This window comes from Suncus etruscus, chromosome 11, assembly GCF_024139225.1.
Source record: "Suncus etruscus isolate mSunEtr1 chromosome 11, mSunEtr1.pri.cur, whole genome shotgun sequence".
Taxonomy (NCBI): domain Eukaryota; kingdom Metazoa; phylum Chordata; class Mammalia; order Eulipotyphla; family Soricidae; genus Suncus; species Suncus etruscus.
The window spans coordinates 32481875-32502662 of record NC_064858.1 but is presented as its reverse complement, the minus strand read 5'-3'; the positions used below and the strand labels follow the sequence as shown (position 1 = coordinate 32502662).

Here is a 20788-nt window from a genome sequence, read left to right as displayed (position 1 = left end):
CCAGTGTCAAAGATGCAACAATAGGTAAGCTATATTCTCTTCTTTGATAACCTCACTTTCTAATTTTTGTTCTGTTCAAGTCAAATAATATACTTATTCTAAGAACATTGTGTACATGTTACCATTTTTATTAGTGGCCTGCAGTCTGAAATTCATTTTCTCATAAATCTACAACTTATTCTCTACTTCATTTGTTTACATGGCACCATCTTAGTGAGCTATAGCTTTAAACACATCGAAAATAATGATACTCCACAGCACATGTACACAAACATATACAGACATCCCTAGAACACAGTATATTTATTTCTTGATAAAATTTTTCCACCTAGCTAACTGCATTATTTATGTATAGTTAATGACTTCCCCTCAACCCTACAATAAGAATCTAACATAGTAAGAACTTTTGTCAATTTATTCCCAATGAACCACCAATCATGGCAAGCCCATAATAGACTCTCAATTAATATAATTAAATAAATGAATGAATAAGTTACTAAGAGACAGCTCAGGAGATAAGAGCACACTTTAATAAAAGTTGTTGTTATTACTGTTGTTGTTTTAATTTTTAGGGGAATCATACCAAACTGTGCTCAAGGCTTACACATGATGTTATTCTAAGATTATTTCAACAGTTAAGTTTCATACTTTTAATATATCAGGAAAATTTTACCTATAACAAGGTCATGAAAAAAAATTCTAGATAATCCAGATAGATACTGGAGTGGAAAAACATAGTACAAATGGTAGCTTTTCCCCACTATTAAAATCTTACCATATTTAATGGAGTAAATAAAAAGTGGACCAAATCTGCAGCACTTGGGTTCTGGATATGAGATTTCAATTTGGCCTATAATAGAAAGAAAATGCAGAAATACATTACTATAATGTGATTGAGTAAAAAAGAAATTCTAAAAGGTCCAACACACACTCAAAAGAATTCTTTCTTATCAATTTTACTTAGTATATTGATTAGCAAGGTTGAATCTAATTATAATAATTCAGTTTATAAATTAAGAAACTCACTTTTAAAAATTAAGTCCCTTAGATACATGTTTTATAATCTGACCAATGAAAGGGAAATTAAAGCACATGCAAAATTATCTACTAGAACGTGTCCTTTTATTAGGATGGTTAATTGTTTTCATTTATTTCTTATTATATAGATACAGAACTTCTCTTACCAGAAGGTTAAATCCATGCTTAAACTTTTGAAAGCAGTCGAAAAATTCATCAGAAGGTGGAGGTTTTGCCCTCAGTGTTAAGACACCCTCTAGAGAAATAAATGGGAAGAGGAGTAGATAAGAGCAATTTCTGGAAACTTTATTAAGTGAACAAAAAAAAATTATGCCTGTAAGTTTTGATGAGCAGATCAGAATGTATGCTATCAGTTGCTCTGCCATATCTTAAAGTCTGACTGCAACAAATGAAGATGTTCAACATTTGAAATTAAAACCTTTACCTTCAGGTCTCATCAATTACTCATTGTCATACTTACCTGTCATCGAGAAGACTTAAAAATATATAAATGACAAACCCTGACACTAAGAACCAAAAAAATCTTAAGATTTTACATGACCATATAAATTATGTAAGCAACAGAGATGTACCAACTCCATGCTATTGAGTAAAACTATACATGTGTGAAAAGGGGAAATGTGTTAATAAAATATGTTTCCCGGGGAAAATATTTTTAAGATGGGGTTTAAAAGTCTAGTCAGGAGTTGTTCTGTAAAATAAGTATGGCTGGATAAAAACAGCACAAGCTGAAACACACACAAAAAAAAAGACTGCATGTGCAAGAACTAACAAACACAAGAGCTAATAATACACATGAGAAGGGAAGAATGGGTGACCAAAAAGATAGAATACACTTCATAGAAAATACTTAAGGAACTTGAGATTTCAGGAAGCAAAATATTTGGAGATGAGATACACTCCTATCTAAATCTACAGGGTATATGCTTGTAGCAGAGTTGTGCCTAAAGAATGATTTAAAAGCCATGATCAATAAAAAGGATAAGTATTTACTTCTTTTGTTTTTCAAAATGGTACCATTTGTTTTAGAATTAGATTTTGTATATTTGAAACCATTTAAAAATAGCTGAAGCTCAGCACTTATTTAAAAAATACTCACTAGAAACCAATGGTTAAATCAATTTTAAGAATTAGCTTAGTATTTTGTGATAAAGCATTTATATTTCATTGGCATTTTATATGATATTAGTATGAAAAAAGTCAATTCTTTCATTTAAGAAATAATGGACTTCAGGGACCAGAGATAGTACAGTAGGTAGAGCATTTGTCTTGCATGTGCCTGACTTGGATTCGATCCCCAATCCCTCTCAAGAGTGATCCATAAGTGTAGAGCCAGGTCTAAATCCTGACCACCAAATATGCCCCAGAGACAGAAACAAAAGAAAGAAAAGATGAGTTTCTATAGTCATAATAAAATACATCCAAATATTGTAAGAACAGAGTCAGGAACATTGTTTCAAATTAAAAATGTTATGGGCACTCATGAAAATTAAGCAGTCAGCAGATGGTCACTGGACTGGCTCTTTGTCTCTGTGATTTAGGTAAAATATCCAAGAGTCTTGCTCTTCTCTAGTTCACCTTTATATAACAGAATCAGTATCTGTCCTGTATCCCAAGACTATGAACTGGTAGTGATAACCAAGGTGGTAGACCAGTAGTTTTTAACTTTATATCACCTAAAGACTAACACCATGTCTGTGGTCTGATGGTTGAAAAATCACCATTCTAGCCAACTCAGTAGCAAAAAATGGACTTTTGTCTGGTTTCCTCTAAACCTCTGTCCTAAATCCCTAGGCCAGCTCAGTACCAGAAAATGGGCACTGGTACTCCAAGAATTAAGTTTTGTTGGACAATCCCTAAGGATTGATACCATTACAACTGAGACCATTGTGAATGGTCTTTAAATAATTAAGAAAATACAATCCACTTTTTATTTACTCCATTAAATATGGTAAGCTTTTAATGGGGAAAAGCTGCCATTTGTACTATGTCTTTCCACTCCAGTGTCTTATCTGGATTATCTAGAATTTTTTTCATTACCTTGTTAGAGGTAAAATTTTCCTGATATATTAAAAGTATGAAACTTAACTGTTGAAATAATCTTAAAATAACCTCATGTGTAATAGTGAAATTAATGTAGTATAGACACAATGATTTTCAGTGATGCATACCCAAAACTACAACATGTTATTGTACAGTTTCATTTCAATTAAAAATATATGCATAGGTGCATATAATGACCACTGCTTATAAATGTGTTGGAAAATAGAAAAGTTCATATAACAGGCATTCAATAAATATTAATTATTTTTTCCTTAAAAAAGGGGTGGGGGATCCAACTTACCTCCTGGTCCTTTCTTTTTCCCTTTTTTAACTTTTTTCCTTCTAGAAAGCTCTGAAAATGCTTCTGCTGCTTTTTGTAGTTTTGTGATAAAAAATTCAATGTCATCCAAAATGTGATTTAAAATTTGCTAGAACAAGAAATGATAGAATAAAGTATAAAGCAAACAAAATTATTTTTGCTTTGGCTATAAATTGCTAGTAAGGAAAGGAAAAATAAAAAATTATAAAAGAAACACTTGTCATTCAAATTTTATGTTAATCAGTAATTTTTAAGGAAAAAAACTGAACTAAATATAGTGGCTAAAGTCTTGCACTTACATTTTTCCCAAGCTTAATTCTTTAGCTCTATTTTCAATGTCATCCAAAAAGCATCAATACATTTATTCAGACTATTTATTATATTCAATGATTCTGATATTTCTCAGGTTTTCCCACAAAGGGGAACATTTAAAAAAACATTTTATTAATTAATTAATTAATATTTTTTTGTTTTTTGGGGGCCACACCCGTTTGATGCTCAGGGGTTACTCCTGGCTAAGTGCTCAGAAATTGCCCCTGGCTTGGGGGGACCATATGGGACGTCGGGGGATCAAACCGTGGTCCTTCCTTGGCTAGTGCTTGCAAGGCAGACACCTTACCTCTAGCGCCACCTCCCCAGCCCCAATTAATTAATTTTTTATTTTTGGGTCACACCCAGTGGTCTCTAGGGCTTTCTCCAGGCTCAGCACTCAATGATCACTCCTGGTTGTGCTCGAGGAACCAACCATATGGAATTCCAGAGACTGAACTTGGGTGACCTGTATGCAAGGTAAGGTAAAGCAAGTACCTTGCCTGCTGTACTAGCTCACTAGCCCAGTAAAAACCATTTTATTAGAAGAATACTGAATTTAAAATTTTACTTCCTAAAATGAATGTCCCAATAAAGTAATGTTGTTTCATGGTACTGAGGGTATACAGCTTAGGCTAACGTAATAAACACATAGATAATTGACAGTAATAATTGTTAATAGAAGTTTCTACACAGTAAAACAACTAACGATGAATCGGCTGTGTTTATCAGGTGACTTTTGATTATCATGTATAGTACCATCTCAACTGACTTTCTTTACTAAATGTAAAACTTAGATTTCTTCTAATTATAAATTTGGATTAAAATTTTAACTAAACCAAGGCAGAAAGTACAAAGGGATAGCATGTACAGTGAGTGGCAGGGCAGAAAGCAGTAAATGTGCCAGGTATAACATTTGAGCATCTTCAGGTATAGCCCAAAGACCAAATTAAAAAAAATAACAACTATATTAATGATGTTATATGAAAATTAAATTCCAAACTTCAAAGTCACCTATAAATTTGTTCCCAAATAAATAAACTAGAAACATCTGTAAGCTGAAAGCAAAGTAGTAATGCTGAAAACACTGTTAGTCTGCAATTAGCTTGCAAAGTAATAAAAATGTAGCCTTATCCCTAAAAAACATTAACATTTGGGCCCCGAGAGATAGCACAGCGGCGTTTGCCTTGCAAGCAGCCAATCCAGGACCAAAGGTGATTGGTTCGAATCCCGGTGTCCCATATGGTCCCCCGTGCCTGCCAGGAGCTATTTCTGAGCAGACAGCCAGGAGTAACCCCTGAGCACTGCTGGGTGTGGCCCAAAAACCAAAACAACAACAACAACAACAACACAAAAACAAAAAAACAAAAACATTAACATTTAAATATTTATCTGTTGTCTGTTATAATTGCCACAATGTAATTATTTTAGGTAGTGCAGCTTTTTTTTTTTTTCCTTTTTCTTTAGAGCTGTCGAGGCAGTTAAGTGTGCTAGGCCTTAAATAAAATTTCTGGCTCTGCAGAGCTTCCCCAGTTCCCCAAGGGGATAGCACTAACTGTTCCAGCACTGGGGCCCAAGCAGTACTAAATCGGTTTGTGTACTGAATATTCTGAATAGTCCTGCCTGCAAAGTCCACTGAGCATGGCCCCAGGGCCCAGAGAAGCCAAGAAGCTTATCATAGAGTGTTTTTATAAATGTCAGGAAGTCATATTTCAGAAAAAGTCTTTTAAATCCTTATAAAACTACGCAAAAGTCTAATAATTCAGTTTCAATTCCCTTGAAAATGAGTATTAGTGCTAGATTTTCTATCCCAGCTCAGCACTACTAATCAATTATTTACATAAAGGCATTATGACTAAGAAAAATCACTCAAAGGCTATAACTACCACTGGAACAAAGAAAATAGTTTGCACCTTTTTTTTTTTTTTTTTTTTTTTTCATTTAAATCAAGGTCATTTTCACTGTGAATACCTCACTTTTCTATTGAAAAAAGACCTAACCTGGGAGAGAGAAATAAATAGTACAGTGGGTAGAGGGCTTGCCTTGCATGCAGTCAACTAACTAGGTTTGATCTTGAGAGTCCCATTTGTTTCCCTGAGTCTACCAGGAGTAATTTCTGAGTGTAAAGCCAGAACTATACCTTAAGTAGTGCTGGATGTGGCTCCAAAACAAACAAACAAACAAACAAAATTCTAAACAATGAGTTAAGATGAACACAGAACTTACCACATCTCTGTCAATCCGGGCAGCCATCATCTCAGGAGTTTCTTCCTGTTCATGATACTGCCGTGGTTTCTCAACTAAAAAAGTTATAAATCTCTTTACTAGCTGTTTTAGGGACACCAAAGCAATTAATTAAATGTAAAAATTGTCCAGATAAGTCCCCTTTGCTGAAGGGTATATGCACCACTACCAGAAGCATAAGGAGAGAGCTGAATCATTGGCCTTCCCTACTACTCTCATCTGCACAAGATGGTGAACCATTCCATAGCAACCTATAGTCTCCCCTCTTCCCTGTCTGAGGGTCCATAAAACCAATCCCAATTTAGCATCCTTTAATTTCTACATCTGAAAGAAAAAAATAAAAGCCAGCATTGCATTATCTACTTCTTTAAAAAAAGAAATCTAATGCAACACAGCTTCTCACTTTTATACATTCTAACTAACACTGTGATAACAATACACCTTTGGGGGTTCTGACAGCAAAGTGCCTCTTAAAATTCTAGTTGTAATTAAGTTTGAAGCCCACAATGTTGGCACATTAATTTTAAGCCATATGCATTAAAAGTAGAAATGCCTCCCGGATTTGCAAATTAAAGAATTAATGCTCTAAGAGTGCTTAAGAAGTTCACTTTAGCTTAGCTGCCAGGATATTAATCATGAGGTCATTATAATGAAATTCTTCCTGGTGTAAGTTAGTTAACTCCACCACTAAGCACAGAAATTGGTACAAAAATTTATTTAGATGAAATGCAAGGGGATACAACTCAATATATCGTTAGAATTCAGAGGTGCAATAGAGAACTATAATAATATTGAAAGTTCACTGTAGTTATAGTTACCCCACTGCACTGATGAACTTAACCCATGCATGACTTCTTGCTAAAGAAAGAAGATGAAATCACTGTGTTATGTAACTTAATTAGTGACTGCTACGAGCTTTCTGATAATTAAAATTTATATGTATGAAATCTTGCCAGGTAGTTGCTGTTTTACACACTATTAGCTGTTGTCTTGGTTAAATATACGGTTTCGGGAACCTACACACTGATATTAGCTATTACAACCTGGAGATAGGTATCTAAATACCATCTGGAGGATGTGGTAAGGAGGAGGCATTAATGGTATTTTCCAGATTTTTTTCATGGTCAGCAGTATCTCCTAGAACCCCTGCCAATAGGCAACCATGAGTCAATATGGAATCTGTATATTGCAAGTTAATAACCAATATGCAACTGCAAGTCAGTGTTGGCACAAGCTCTTGAGTTTGAAGGACTTGCCCAGGGTGAGTCATTCCAAGCCCTCAATGGAATGAGGGGGAGATGCCTTCTTGTGGGCAACTTTCACTGAAAGTTGATCTCCATCCAGACAGAACCTCACGTGTTCTTTAATCAAGTAAGTAGCAATTAGAAGTTCTATAACATGACTTTAACATGATTTCAATAGATGAGATGTAACAGTATTTCAGATAAAATTCAACAAGAAAGCAGAAATCACTAGCAGAAACTTGTCTCTACATTGTAAAGTGAATTGAATTTTACACATGCTTTTTCAAGTATTTTCAGAACAAAGTTGATGAACATAAAGTTTTTAATCCTTCCTCAACTTTAAGGATAACAATTTTGATCTCTCAAAATAGGAATCAGTCCTTTCAGCAACACTACAAAAACAGGGGCCAGAGAGATGGTATTGCCTTGAATGTACCTACTTACATACCTTGCAAGGTAGGGTGCTAACCTTCCATGTGGCTAACCCAGTTTCAATCCTTTGCTCATCAGGAGTAATTTCTGAGTGTAGGACCAGGAGTAAGCCTTGAACATAGCCAGATGTGGCCTCAAAACAACCACCCCCAAACCTTAACAGTAGCAAACATATCCTAAGTTCATTAAAAGATACACTATAGGCTCTGAATTAGTTTGTAAGCAAAAAATTTACCAAAAAAAAAAAAAAAGATCAATATATGACTGCTAAAGCCAAGAACTATCATAAATTACGAATTCTGATAACTTACTTTTGAAAAATGGATGTCTCAAAGACTTGTTTCTATCATCTATATGGTAGCATGTAAGTCTTTGAAAAAAATACTATTATGGATATAAGAAATTGGGACAGAGAGACAGTATAGGAACTAGAGTATATTCCTCATTTGATTCTTCATACCACATATGGCGTCTGAGTCAGGAGTAAGCTCTGAGCATAGCTAGGTGTGGATGAAAAATCATATACATATATATATTTATATATATTGTATAAATCAAACAGAAGACATTTCAGGAATTATAATGAATTTCATTTGGCTAAAATAAGAACCTCTAAAAAGGATACTCCCTTCCTGGACTTGCTGCTCATAGATACATTGCACTTTTCAGATGCACTTTTCAGATTCCAAGTCCCTGGAAAATGTTATCTCCACTTCACAGACAGCTGAAACAAAAAGCAGCATCTGGGCACACGGTAGCACAGGGAGAACCAGTCTCTGTGGAGCTCAATGCGCAATACACCAGATTCAAAAGAGAGGAATGTCACTCATTGTAGCAATAAATTCTATTATTTAACACACTGCAAGATATCTTATGTAAATTAGACTTTGTTAGGACAAGGATGAGATAGTACGGTGGGTAAGGTATTTGCCTTGCATGTAGCTAACTCGGGTTCAATCCCTGACATCCATAGGTCCCCTGAATCCACCAGGAGTGATTCCTGAGTGCAGTTAGGAGTAACCTCTGAGCACTGCCAAGTGTGTCGCCCCCCCCCCCCAATAAAAGGGAAAACAAAGGATGAGAAAGATGTGTCACTAAGCTTCAGAAAGTAAAATTAACACTCAAAACCCCATGGTGTTTTTATATACAAATAATGAAAGAGAAGAAAATGACATTATGGAAACAACTCCATTCACAATTATGCCTCAGAAAATCAACTACCTTATATGAAACTTAACTGAAGAGGTGGCAGACCTATACAAGTTAATCTATAAAACACTGCTTTAAGGAATAAAAGAGGACACAAAGAAATGCAAACATATATCCTGCTCATGGATGGGAAGGATTAAAATGGCAATACTTCCCAAAGCATTGCAGAGATTTAATGCAATCCCTCTAAGGATACCCTTGACATTTTTGAAAGAAGTAGATCAAATACTCCTAAAATTAATTTGGAATAATAAATGCCCATAAATAGCTAAAGTAATCCTTAGGAGAAAGAATATGAGAGGCATCACTTTTCCCAATTTTAAATTGTACTAAAAAGCAATAGTAATTAAAACAGCATAGTATTGGAATAAAGACAGACCCTCAGATCAATGAAAAAGACTTCAGTATTCTGAGATTGACTCCAGATATACATACAATTAATGTTTGATAAAGGGACAACAAATACAAGATGGAGCAAGGAAAGGTTCCTCAACAAATGGTGTTGGGAAAACTGGTCAATTAAATACAAAACGGTTAACTCAGACTTCTCTTTAAAACTCTATACAAAAATCAAATCAAAATGGGTTAAAGATCTTGATATCAGACCTGAAACCATAAGATACATAGAAAAAACATGGGCAAAACACTCCATGTCATTGAGCCTAATGACATCTTCAATAAGAAAATACCAATGTCCAAACAAGTGAAAGCAGAGATAAATAAATGGGTCTACAATAAACCAGAAGTTTCTGCACTTCAAAGGAAACAGTAACTAGGATACAAAGGCTACCTACAGAATGGGAGAAACTCTTCATCCAATAGCCATGTGATAAACAGGAAATATCTAAGATATATAAAGTACTGCCAGAATTGAACAAGATAAAAACATATAACCCCATCAAAAAATCAGGAGAGAAAAAATGAACAGACATCTCCCCAAAGAAGAAATACAGATGGCCAAAATGCAAATGAATAAATGCTCCACATCACGAATTGAGTATCAGGGAGATGCAAATCAAAACAACAATCTCACACCACAGAGAATGACACACATTACAAAGAACAAGAACAATCAGTGCTGGTGTGGATGTAGGAAGAAAGAAACGCTCATTCACTGCTGGTCGGAATGCTGTCTAATCCAGCCTTCCTGGAAAACAATATGGATGTTCCTCAAAAAAACTAGAAATTGAGCTTCCTTATGAACCAGCGATACTACTCCTAGGGATATACCCTAGGACCATAAAAACTCTAATATAAAAATGACCTCTGCACTCCTATGTTCATTGTAGCCCTATTTATAATAGTCATAATCTGGAAGCAATCCAGGTTTCCAACAACAGATGAGTAGCTAAAGAAATGGTGGTACATCTACATAATGGAATACTAAGCAGTGGCTAGAAAAGAATGAAGTCATGAATTTTTCTTATACATGGATGGACATATGAAGAGTATTATGTTGAGTGAAACGAGTCAGAGGGAGAGAGATAAACATATAATCTCATTCATCATTGGGATAAAAGCAAAAAAAAAAAGAGTGCGGGAATGATATTAAAAGACAAAGTTAAGAAGATCAGGAGGACCATTGCCACAAAGAACGGAGAGTATAGTTAGAATAGAGAAGGTCTAATATGGAAAGATATTCATGGTACCCCTTCATTTACAGTATTACAAACCACAATGTCACAAATAGAACAGAGATAGGGGAAAAAGAGAGGGATCGAGAAAAAAGAGAAAGAAAGAGAAAGAGAGTGAAGTAAAATGTCCCAGAGGCAGTTGGCAGAGGGTGAGGGGGAGAGAAGAGGGCATCAGGGAGGGTGAGAGGAAAACTGTTGACATTACTGGTGGGAAATGCACACTCGTGAAGGTTTTTATACACTGTATGACTGTAATTCAATCATAAACAATTCTATCTGTGGGGGAAAAATGGTATTATGAACAACCTTGTAAGCAAGGTGTTTAAATTAAAAAAAAAGTGTGAGGTTCTAATTTCATCAAACTCAAACATGCTAGATCAATATTTATTCTCCTTAAGTTGAGAAAACAGAACCACACTTGAAGCTATTTTCCAGCTAAACATGATATTTTATTTTTAAATCTCAAATTTCCAAAGTGATAGAGCATTAGGTAGGGCACTTACCTTGCACAGAGCCAATCTAGGTTCAATCCCTGGCATACCCTATAGTCAGTCCCCTATTCCCTGCCAGGAATGATTCCTGATCTCAGACCCAGGAGTAACCCCTGAACACTGTCGGGTGTGGCCCTACAACCAAAATAAATCATTTACAAAATAAATTACATTAAATATCCTTCTTCTTTTTGGACACACCCAGTGACTCAAGGGTTACTCCTGGCTATACACTTAGAAATCGTTCCTGGCTTGGAGTAGCATATGGGATGCCAGGGATCAAACCAAGGTCTGTTGTAGGTCAGCTGCATGCAAGGCAAACACCCTACCGCTGAGCTATTGATCCAGCCCTCATAAAACATTCTTTATCCTGGTTTAAAAATAAATGATTGTGGAGCCAAATCCAAAATCTCTGTCAGCAGGGGTGCTTAGAAGGCTGGGAGGAATCATACAATGTTGGGAAGGACCACACCCAGAGGAGACACATTTTCTGCAACCCGACCTTTACAACCTTCTGACAAGTACAAAGTTACTCTAAAGTCTATGTTGGGATAATGTGTCTTTAGAAAAAGAATATAAAGGCTGATGGTATGTACACAGATCCTACTGGAAAATTGAACCTGATAGAGAATAAGCTAAATCTTTTTCACTGTGTGGAGTCACTACTTTGGCTAATAGAGGAGGGTAGTAGGTCAGATTTAGTAGAAGAATCTAAAAACATAAAAAGTCTGGGAGTTTCCCAGACTTAAATTTGGGATTTAACATATTTTACTTCCATATCTTTGACTGCAAATAATCTAAGTTAATTGGCTAAATGACTCAGTTAATTATTTTACAATGGCTTCACTTTCTTTCATTTATGGCTTTATTTAAAAAAATGGGGGGCCGGCGAGGTGGCGCTAGAGGTAAGGTGTCTGCCTTGCAAGCACTAGCCAAGGAAGGACCACGGTTCGATCCCCCAGCGTCCCATATGGTCCCCCCAAGCCAGGAGCAATTTCTGAGCGCTTAGCCAGAGTAACCCCTTAGCATCAAATGGGTGTGGCCCAAAAAACAACAACAAAAAAACCCAAAACAAACAAACAAAAACAATGAATGTAGGGCTTAAACTCTAAAATTTGAATCAGATTCAGAAAGTCACACCCCAAAGGAAATAAGAATGGATTCATTTGTGGTAATACTCACAGTCCCCCTGGTCAGATGCCCATGCAGACCATGCTGCCACCCGACTTCTGACATCCACTTGTGTAACAGTCCCAGGGGGTAGTGGGGCGGGAGCTCTTGGTGGAGGTGGAATGCCAGGGTCAGCTTTGGAAATCATCCTGAAATAGGTGAAAACAAATGGAATGGTTGCCCTCTCTATTTCTATGACACTCCCATTCTCTTGTGATATTCATTCTTCAACCCATAGAACAACATGAGCTCCTTCCTGGTGGGGGCCAAAATGCCTGCGTTGCAAAAAAGAGAAGACCAAGAATTCGATTGCTGGGGTTGCCCAAATATATGAGGCAGGATTATGGACACCAGGACTACAACAGTGTGATCTTCCCTGCAAGCAAGTGTGTCCAAGTACCATGAGTAGAATGTGCAGAGCACTTTCACCAAGAATGGCAGCTTCTAATGGGTGGGTGTTTAAACAGGTCTTACTGGGAAAGGAGTATGATCCCATCTCCTCTGTGAATGCTGTGACCAACATCCAAGGATGTGTCCCAAGTACCCAACCAACTCCATAACAACAAAAGGGAAACAAAGGCAAAAAAACAAAAAAGCACAAAACAAAGAATGAAGTCCCAGAGCATTATGGATTTCCTAACTCTTGCAAATTACATATTGTTTCTAATTGCACATAAACTACGAAACCAGAGAGTGACTGAAATTCAGGTGAAAACTAAGTTTGGTGCTTTCCTGGGCTACCTGTGACAAGGAAAGTTTGATTCCTCAGTCTCTTTCCCTTAAATGTCACTCATGCCTCATGACTCTTCGTACCCAAGTGTTGGGAGAAACCTGTATCTGGAGAAAGACCAGAGACACAGAAAGAAAAGGGTGCCAAACTGACCACGGTGGGGAAAGCAAATGAGTTAACAGCTTGTAACACATCACAGAGATAAAACCTTGACTGAAGATAAATTTTGTAAACCTTTAAAAAACAAAAACAAAACACACCCCTCCACTTAAACACACACACACACACACACACACACACACACACACACCCCAAAAATTTAGCTCAACACCTTAATTCTATCACAAATTTTACCTCAGGGCCTCAGGGCGCCTCTTCTGTTTTCCTCCTTTACTGTCACTGATGGCACACTCAATATCTTCACTGATCAGGTTTGCCTGTAATGAAAGACAGTTCCTTGGATGGTTACAAATTTCTTTTAGTCTAAACACGTAGGTTCACATGTGAACAGGTTCTCATGTGACTCAGGAAACTTTTGGTAGCTGGTGGATAGAGTGGTGCACCACAAGAGCCTTATCTCTGTCTCAGACTCTGAATATGTTGGATTGATTTTCCCCGCCTTTGGGGTGGGAGTTCTGCTTACTACTGGCTCAGTGCTCAGGGACCATATACAGAGCTATGGATCAAATCAGTGTCAGCAATATACATGGCAAATGCCTTAATCCCTACACTGTATTTTCAACCTGTATGTTTTACAGTTTATTGGTTTTCTTTGTCTTGTTTTTATAATTAGTCCTTTTATTTGAATCACTGTGAGATACACAGTTACAAAGTTGTACATGATTGAGTTTCAGCCAGATAGTGTACAACACCCTTCACCTGTGCATGTTTCCCACCACCTATATCTCCAGTTTCCCTCCAGCCTCCCCCTGTCCTCTCCCTGCCTGCCTGAGGCAGACATTTCTTCTTCTCCTCCTCCCCTTCTCTCTTTTTCTCCCCATTTCTCTCTCCTCCTCCTCTCTTTCCCTTCCAAACACTGTGTTTGCAATATTGTTACTCAAGGGATATCATGAATATCACTTTATTTTCTTTCAGCATCCTGTTCTTGTCCAGAGTAAACATTTCACATTATCATTGTCATAGTAGTCCCTTCTCTGCCCTAACTTCACTTCCTCACTATTTATGTCAAGCTTCCTACTATGAATTGGTCCTCCTGGCCCTCATCTTGACTGTCTTTAGATATTAATCTCATACTATTTTATTTTCATATCCCACAAATGAGTTTGATCATTCTATGTCAATCCTTCTCCCTCTAACTCATTTCTCTCATATAATAATATCCATATCTATCCATGCATAAGCAAAATTTCTTAACTTAGTTTTTCTTAAGAGCTGTATTTCCACTGTGTAGAGGTCCCACAGTTTTTTTATTCACTCTTCTGTTCTCAGTACTTCAGTTGTTTCCAGTTTTCTGGCTATTGGAAATACTACTAAAATGAACATAGGACTGCAAAGGGTCTTTTTGCATTGTGTTTTTGGGCCCCTCACGCATATCCTTAGGAACAGTATTGCTGGATCACAGCGAAGCTCAATTTCTAGTTTTTTTGAGGAATATTCATACTGATTTCCAAAAAAGTTGGACCAGTCTACATTCCCACCAGCAGTGAATTAGATTCCCTTTCTCCCTATATCCATGACAGCACTAGTTCTTTTTGATGTGTGCCAGTCTCTGTGGTGTGAGATGATATCTTTATTGTTTTGATTTGCATCTCCCTGATGATTAATGATGTGGAACATTTTTTTTCATGTGCTTTTTGGCCATCTTTATTTCTTCTTGTATTTCTTATTTTATTTTTATTGTCTTTTTAAAATATTGCTTTCAAATCATGAAAGCATTTTTTTCTGATGGTGAACTTTGAAATGGCAGAATTTTCCAACTGAAAGCAGTTGAAATGGTTATTTAATAAAGTCCTTTAGTTTAAAAAAGTTATCCATGCACAAAGGCAAAGAAGGTATTTGCGTGTGCTGAAAGTATAATCACATGCTGAAAATTCAAGTGCCAGATAAGAAATAAAAGAGTGACTGAAGGAGTATCATGCATATCACAGTGTCTAAAAGGAAAGAGAGAGAGAAAAAGTGAGAGAAGAATGTATCCTCAGAAATAAGCAGGGGGAGAGGAGGAAGGAAAACTAAGGATATTGGTAGTAGGAAATGTACACTGATAAAGGGTGTCGTACAGTATGACTGAAACTCAACCATGAACAAATTGGTTACTAAAAAAAATAAAACAACTTTATTACGAATAACCTTGTAACCAGAGGGTATAAATAAAGTAATTTAATTTTTGAAAAAGTGCATTCACGGAGAGAATTCCTTCCCTTGCTGATGGGTCTGATGGGCACCCATGAGCCCACACAAAAAAAGCTACTCGGCTGCAGCAAAGCATAGTTGAATCCATTCTAGGACACATTTGCTATTTGCTATGAACCCTAACACTAGGTTGTAATGTTTCCAATAACCAGCTTATTTAGTCATGTAAGGTCAAAAATAACTTCCTTCAAATAATACTTCAATACTTTCCTAACAAGAACAGTGATTCTGTTTTCTTGAGAGCCAATCTGACATTAGCAAGCAAGTTTATTTTTGTTTGGCTTTGAAGTTTATTTGTAACCTTGGATGATATTATTTAAAACTCTTGTTGGGATGTGTTCATCTACTTTTGGGATTGTATAGTCTCTGCTATAATTGTGTATGATTTCCTCAAATGTATACATTCACAATCTTCTTGCCATAAGCACAGATCATCATAAATTCTACAGTTGAAAGGAGGATCATCTAATCTGCTCTCTTATAATTAATGAAATGGAGGATGATGTATATGCTAAACTGACCAGTGTCACACGGCTTGTTAAGGGGAATGCCAGTGTCCACCAGTGAAGCCTAATTTCACTAAAACATTCTAGTTCAGAATATTACAAAGATCATGTCAAAATCTTTATGCCATAAAGGACATTAAAATTGCATATGACAGGAAACCCTGATAGAGGGGCTATCTTATTTCTAAGAATTTTACTAGCATTGGACAGGAACATTTTGTAAAGTTTCAAATTCACAAATGATGTTGTAATATAATCTATATGAGATACCATATCCTATTTCACTATTATATTTTCAAGGGGCAAGGAATAGAAATGCTTTCCTAAGAGGAATAACTTGTCAATGAGGAAGTCTATATGAGCATCATGATCTTTGAACTTTCAAGTAAGATAAATCCTAGCCAGTAAATTAGCTTTAGACCCATTAGTATCACCACCCCTATCAGACAGAGCAAAATGAAAATGTTTCCTTAAAATGGAAATTTTGAAATTGCTCAGCAAGATAACTTAGTTCCCAGAGGGTAGGTAGTATACTAAGAAAAATATAGATTTGAAAATCTTAGCTTGGTTCTCCATTTTAAACATGCCTGAATTATATTTTATTTTCAGAACAGAATATTCACTTTGATACTTACAAGGTAACAGAACTAACTTTACAAAAATATTAACACAATTTATGATTTGTTTATTTTGGGGGCCACACCCAGTGGTGCTCAGGGCTTACTCCTGTCTCTGCACTTAGTGATCATTCCTGGTGGAGAATGAAGGAACATATGGAATGCTAGAGAATGATCTACATCATCTGTGCAAGACAAAAGCTCTTACCCACTGTACTATTTCTCCAGAATCCAATATAATCTATGACTTTCAGAAGCTACTGTGTAAAAATCCAAAAACTTCAAACCTACAAATTTCTTAAATGCCACAATCTATCCAGTTTGAGTTTTAGAAAGTCACCAATGAGGAGCTGGAGAGATTGCAAGCATCCAACCCAGGACTGACAGTGGTTCAAATCCTGACATCCCATATAATTCCCTGAACCTGCCAGGAATGATTTCTGAGCACAGAGCCAGGAGTAACCAACCCGAGCGCTGCTGAGTGTGACCCAACCTCCCCCCTTAGAAAAAAGAAAGTCACCATGATATACATAGAAGAAAGTTATAAGATACTGTTAATAGTCAGTATGAGTTCATTTAGTGTAAATTAATATCAAGAGTATACAAAATATTGTTATATTTTAGATACACAGAAAACTTTAAGATAAAAACTATATTTTATAATGTACAATCTCAATGACAAATCCTAGCTATGGTAACAAATTATTTAACACAAACTGGCTTCCCTTTTCAAGCAATCAATTCATCCAATAAAGATATTTAAAATTGAAAGTAATGCCTGATGTCCAAAAAAGCATGGCAAATTATAATCACTTGAAAATTACAGTGTTCTTTGAAAACAAATCTTTAGCATATAGCCTGTTATTACTGGTACCTATGTTCAGCTATTTTCACATACCACGTGGGGATTACAAATCTTGAGTAATTATTCCACTCACATAATTACTAAACTTTAAACCGATACAAAAATGTCTAAATGATTCACTGTGATAACCAATGTCATATGACAAGTGAAGAATAAAATAGGAAAGCAGCATTATTTATTGTTCACAAAGCAGTTTTGAAGAATGAATTCTTAAATGAGGCGAATGCATATATTATCAACTGTTTAAAGTTATTAGGAATCATACAACCTTTTAAACTCAGCTATCTGTATTCTACTAGACTTAGAAACCTCAAGGAAGATACCAAGGGGCTGTTTTTTCCTTACAAACTTCTAAGAAATTAAAAAAATCTAATACCTGCTAGTCATCTGATTGAGGTAGCTAATTCAGAGTAACCAGGTATCTGCTTAAAAAGAAATGAAATGCACTCTGTTTTTACCTTAATCTCATCACACTGGAAGAGATGAAGGTCTGGCTTGTTCTGGGTTGTCTCTTTGCACACAAGAGCAAGAATGGAATCATAGTTACAAGACTGCATCACTGGTTGGCAGTGCTGAATTGTGCTTAAAGGAAAATTCTCCAGTTCATTCTATAAAGTCAAAACAAAATTTAATTTATGTCATTGCATATAAAATCTATTCTGCAACAACTATAGGCAAAATGTACAAACAACTCTAACATAAATGCCTTGGCTGTAGAAGATGAGAAATACATACTAGCAGTAGAAAAATAAGGCCAGGTACAATAGAGGCTGGGAGAATGAGGACCAAAGATGAAAATGCGAATAGAGGGTGTAGATATATTACTGATTAACATAATATTGGATTTGTGCTAATGATTTCTTAGACTGTATAGTAAAGATTTTTTCTTTTTCCTTTCTTGTGGGGAAACATACCAAAGATTTGTTCAAGGTTTATTCCTGGTTCTGTATTTAGGAATCACTTCTGGCAGGATTTGGAGACTATATGGAATATCAGGGATTCAACCTGGTATGAGCATTATGATTGGCTGCATGCAAGGCAATTTCCCTATGTACTATACTCTCACTCCAGCCCTTTTACATGATATTCTTTGTTTTGATTGTTTTTGTTTTTGTTTTTTGGGCCACACCCGTTAGATGCTCAGGGGTTACTCCTGGCTACGCGCTCAGAAATTGCCCCTGGCTTGGGGGAACCATATGGGACGCCGGGGGATCGAACCATGGTCCTTTCCTTGGCTAGCGCTTGTAAGGCAGACACCTTACCTCTAGCGCCACCTCGCTGGCCCCTGTTTTGATTGTTTAGCATCAGAATTTTTTTACTTGAACAACAGTCATATTCTCAGTTTCTACCTTTATTGGTCATCAACATTACACTAAGGATAGCAACTCATTTGTATATTCTTTTCAGTGACTTTCTCAGGTGAAAAAAAAATTTATTAGTAGATTTCAGACAAATATGTCAGCTAGAAAAATCAGAAGGATCTCACTAAAAACATTATTCAGAATGATTAAGATATTTGGTAGTATAGCAATGAATATTCTCCAATCTTTACTGAGTCATACAAATAAAATACTAACAGATTAATGATTACTTAAAAAATATAACTTTCTGTTCCATATCTAATGAGGCACATTAAGGTACCTTCCTGGCCTTACACAAATAATGACTAGTACCATGACATACTATGGGGAATTTTGTATTTTAAAAATTTAATCAGGGTCTGGAGTGGTGGTGCAAGTGGCAGGGCATTTGCCTGGCATGCAGCTAACCTAGGACTTTTTTGGTTTAATGCCCCATTGTCCCATATGGTCCTCCAAACCATGAGCAATTTCTGTGCTCATAGCCAGGAGTAACCCCTAAGCGTCACTGGGTGTGGCTCAAAAAAGCAAAACAAAAAAACACACACAAAAAACAAAAAACAAAAAAACAAAAAACAAAACAAAAACCAAAAATTCTTAATCAAAATACAACATTAAAAACAACTTCACTGCTATGCAGAGCGTGCATGCGCACACACACACACACACACACACACACACATTTCATTCCAATTTATTCTTCGTAGTAATTTCTTGGTATCCAGCAATGGCAAAACAAAGTACAAGTTCATAAAAATAGAATGTGGGTTCCAAGTAAGATCAGAAAAACAAATTTTCTATTTAATTTTTAAAACTACGATGATAAGGTATGTACTTGATTGCTTTTCTCCTATACTATATCAAAAGCAAAAGAAAAAAGAGGACAAATATGCCAATTCTTATTAGAATACTCCAATGATCGGGCCCGGAGAGATAGCACAGCGGTGTTTGCCTTGCAAGCAGCCAATCCAGGACCAAAGGTGGTTGGTTTGAGTCCCGGTGTCCCATATGGTCCCCCGTGCCTGCCAGGAGCTATTTCTGAGCAATGCCGGGTGTGGCCCAAAAACCAAAAAAAAAAAAAAAAAAAAAAAAAAAAAAAAGAATACTCCAATGATCACATTTATTTTCTTTTCCTAGCAGTTTATTAAATTATGACACTTAGCAAAGTTCTCTCTAGTTACCTCCTAGTGATTACATGAAGAAGGAAACTTTTTCCTATTTTCCTACATAGACATTTCCAATTTACTTCTAATTTAATCCACATTGTAGATATACAAATGAAATGCATTTTTATTCCCCTATTCTAATTTATTGGTACCCAATGTTCTCTCTTACTGTTGACATAAAAAACTTGACACTTTGAGTTAAATTACATGCATAATAAAAAGTAATAATATGATATGTGATAGGAAAGTTTCAACTTAAATGATTGCTAATCTACTAGCATCCAATTCTGTAAATGATTTGCTACCTAGATATTAAAAATTACAGTCTAGCCATTTGTTGGAGCTCTACAACTCTAACTCATTAAGATTTATGGTCCAAGATGTGTTTACTTATCTAGTAGTAGGTCTGTAAGCATTTATCACTAAATATGTAGGCAAATAGAATTTCCAGGGTTGAAGACAAGTTGTGCAATCTTAATTTGGTTAGAGTCTCAGCATTAGATAATCAATTTTTTGTCTTGACTTGTTTATTTTTTAGAATTGTTAATTTAATAATATTTACAAATGAGCACAAAGAATGTTGAGTTCAGATAATTTTCAACAATTAATTTTTTCTGAATTTTGAGCGGTTTCTATTCTTTTTGTTATTAATGATATTTTCTATATTAAGACTCATGAAATAAATTATTTCTACTTATTAAAAAAAGGAAGAAACCTCGTGTGAGGTTGGAGAGAATAAAAAGACACACACACACACAAACACACATGTACAAACATCTTCCTTGATCTCAATTCACTCGTTAACAGGGATATGGTTTAGGACTCATGTATAACTGATATATATCATAAAAATGAACACCCCAATAATGCCTCAATTTAGCAGTATGTAGTTTTTTCACTTTCTCTTCATTTGTGATTTAAAGACCAGCATGATCTACCAATCTTACATTTAAAAACCCAATTTTTTGCATGTATTATGTACTTATGGTAGAATTTATAGGTATTTTTCTCAGTTTTTGGCAAACATCTGATTTTGTCACTTT

The 20788-nt window shown here is 35.9% G+C and overlaps 1 protein-coding gene across 3 annotated transcripts in view; it reads right to left on the bottom strand.

The window, feature by feature from the left end:
• EPS8 (epidermal growth factor receptor pathway substrate 8) overlaps nucleotides 1–20788 on the bottom strand; it is a 147039-nt gene that overhangs the window by 44990 nt on the left and 81261 nt on the right. For all 3 annotated transcript variants that reach the window (XM_049783697.1, XM_049783695.1, XM_049783696.1), the window contains 7 exons: nucleotides 17680–17829; nucleotides 13218–13300; nucleotides 12146–12282; nucleotides 5936–6009; nucleotides 3383–3509; nucleotides 1185–1273; nucleotides 776–850 (listed from right to left, as the gene is read on the bottom strand). In XM_049783697.1, coding sequence (XP_049639654.1) covers nucleotides 776–850; nucleotides 1185–1273; nucleotides 3383–3509; nucleotides 5936–6009; nucleotides 12146–12282; nucleotides 13218–13300; nucleotides 17680–17829 — 735 coding nt within the window. The remainder of the gene's footprint in view (nucleotides 1–775; nucleotides 851–1184; nucleotides 1274–3382; nucleotides 3510–5935; nucleotides 6010–12145; nucleotides 12283–13217; nucleotides 13301–17679; nucleotides 17830–20788) is intronic.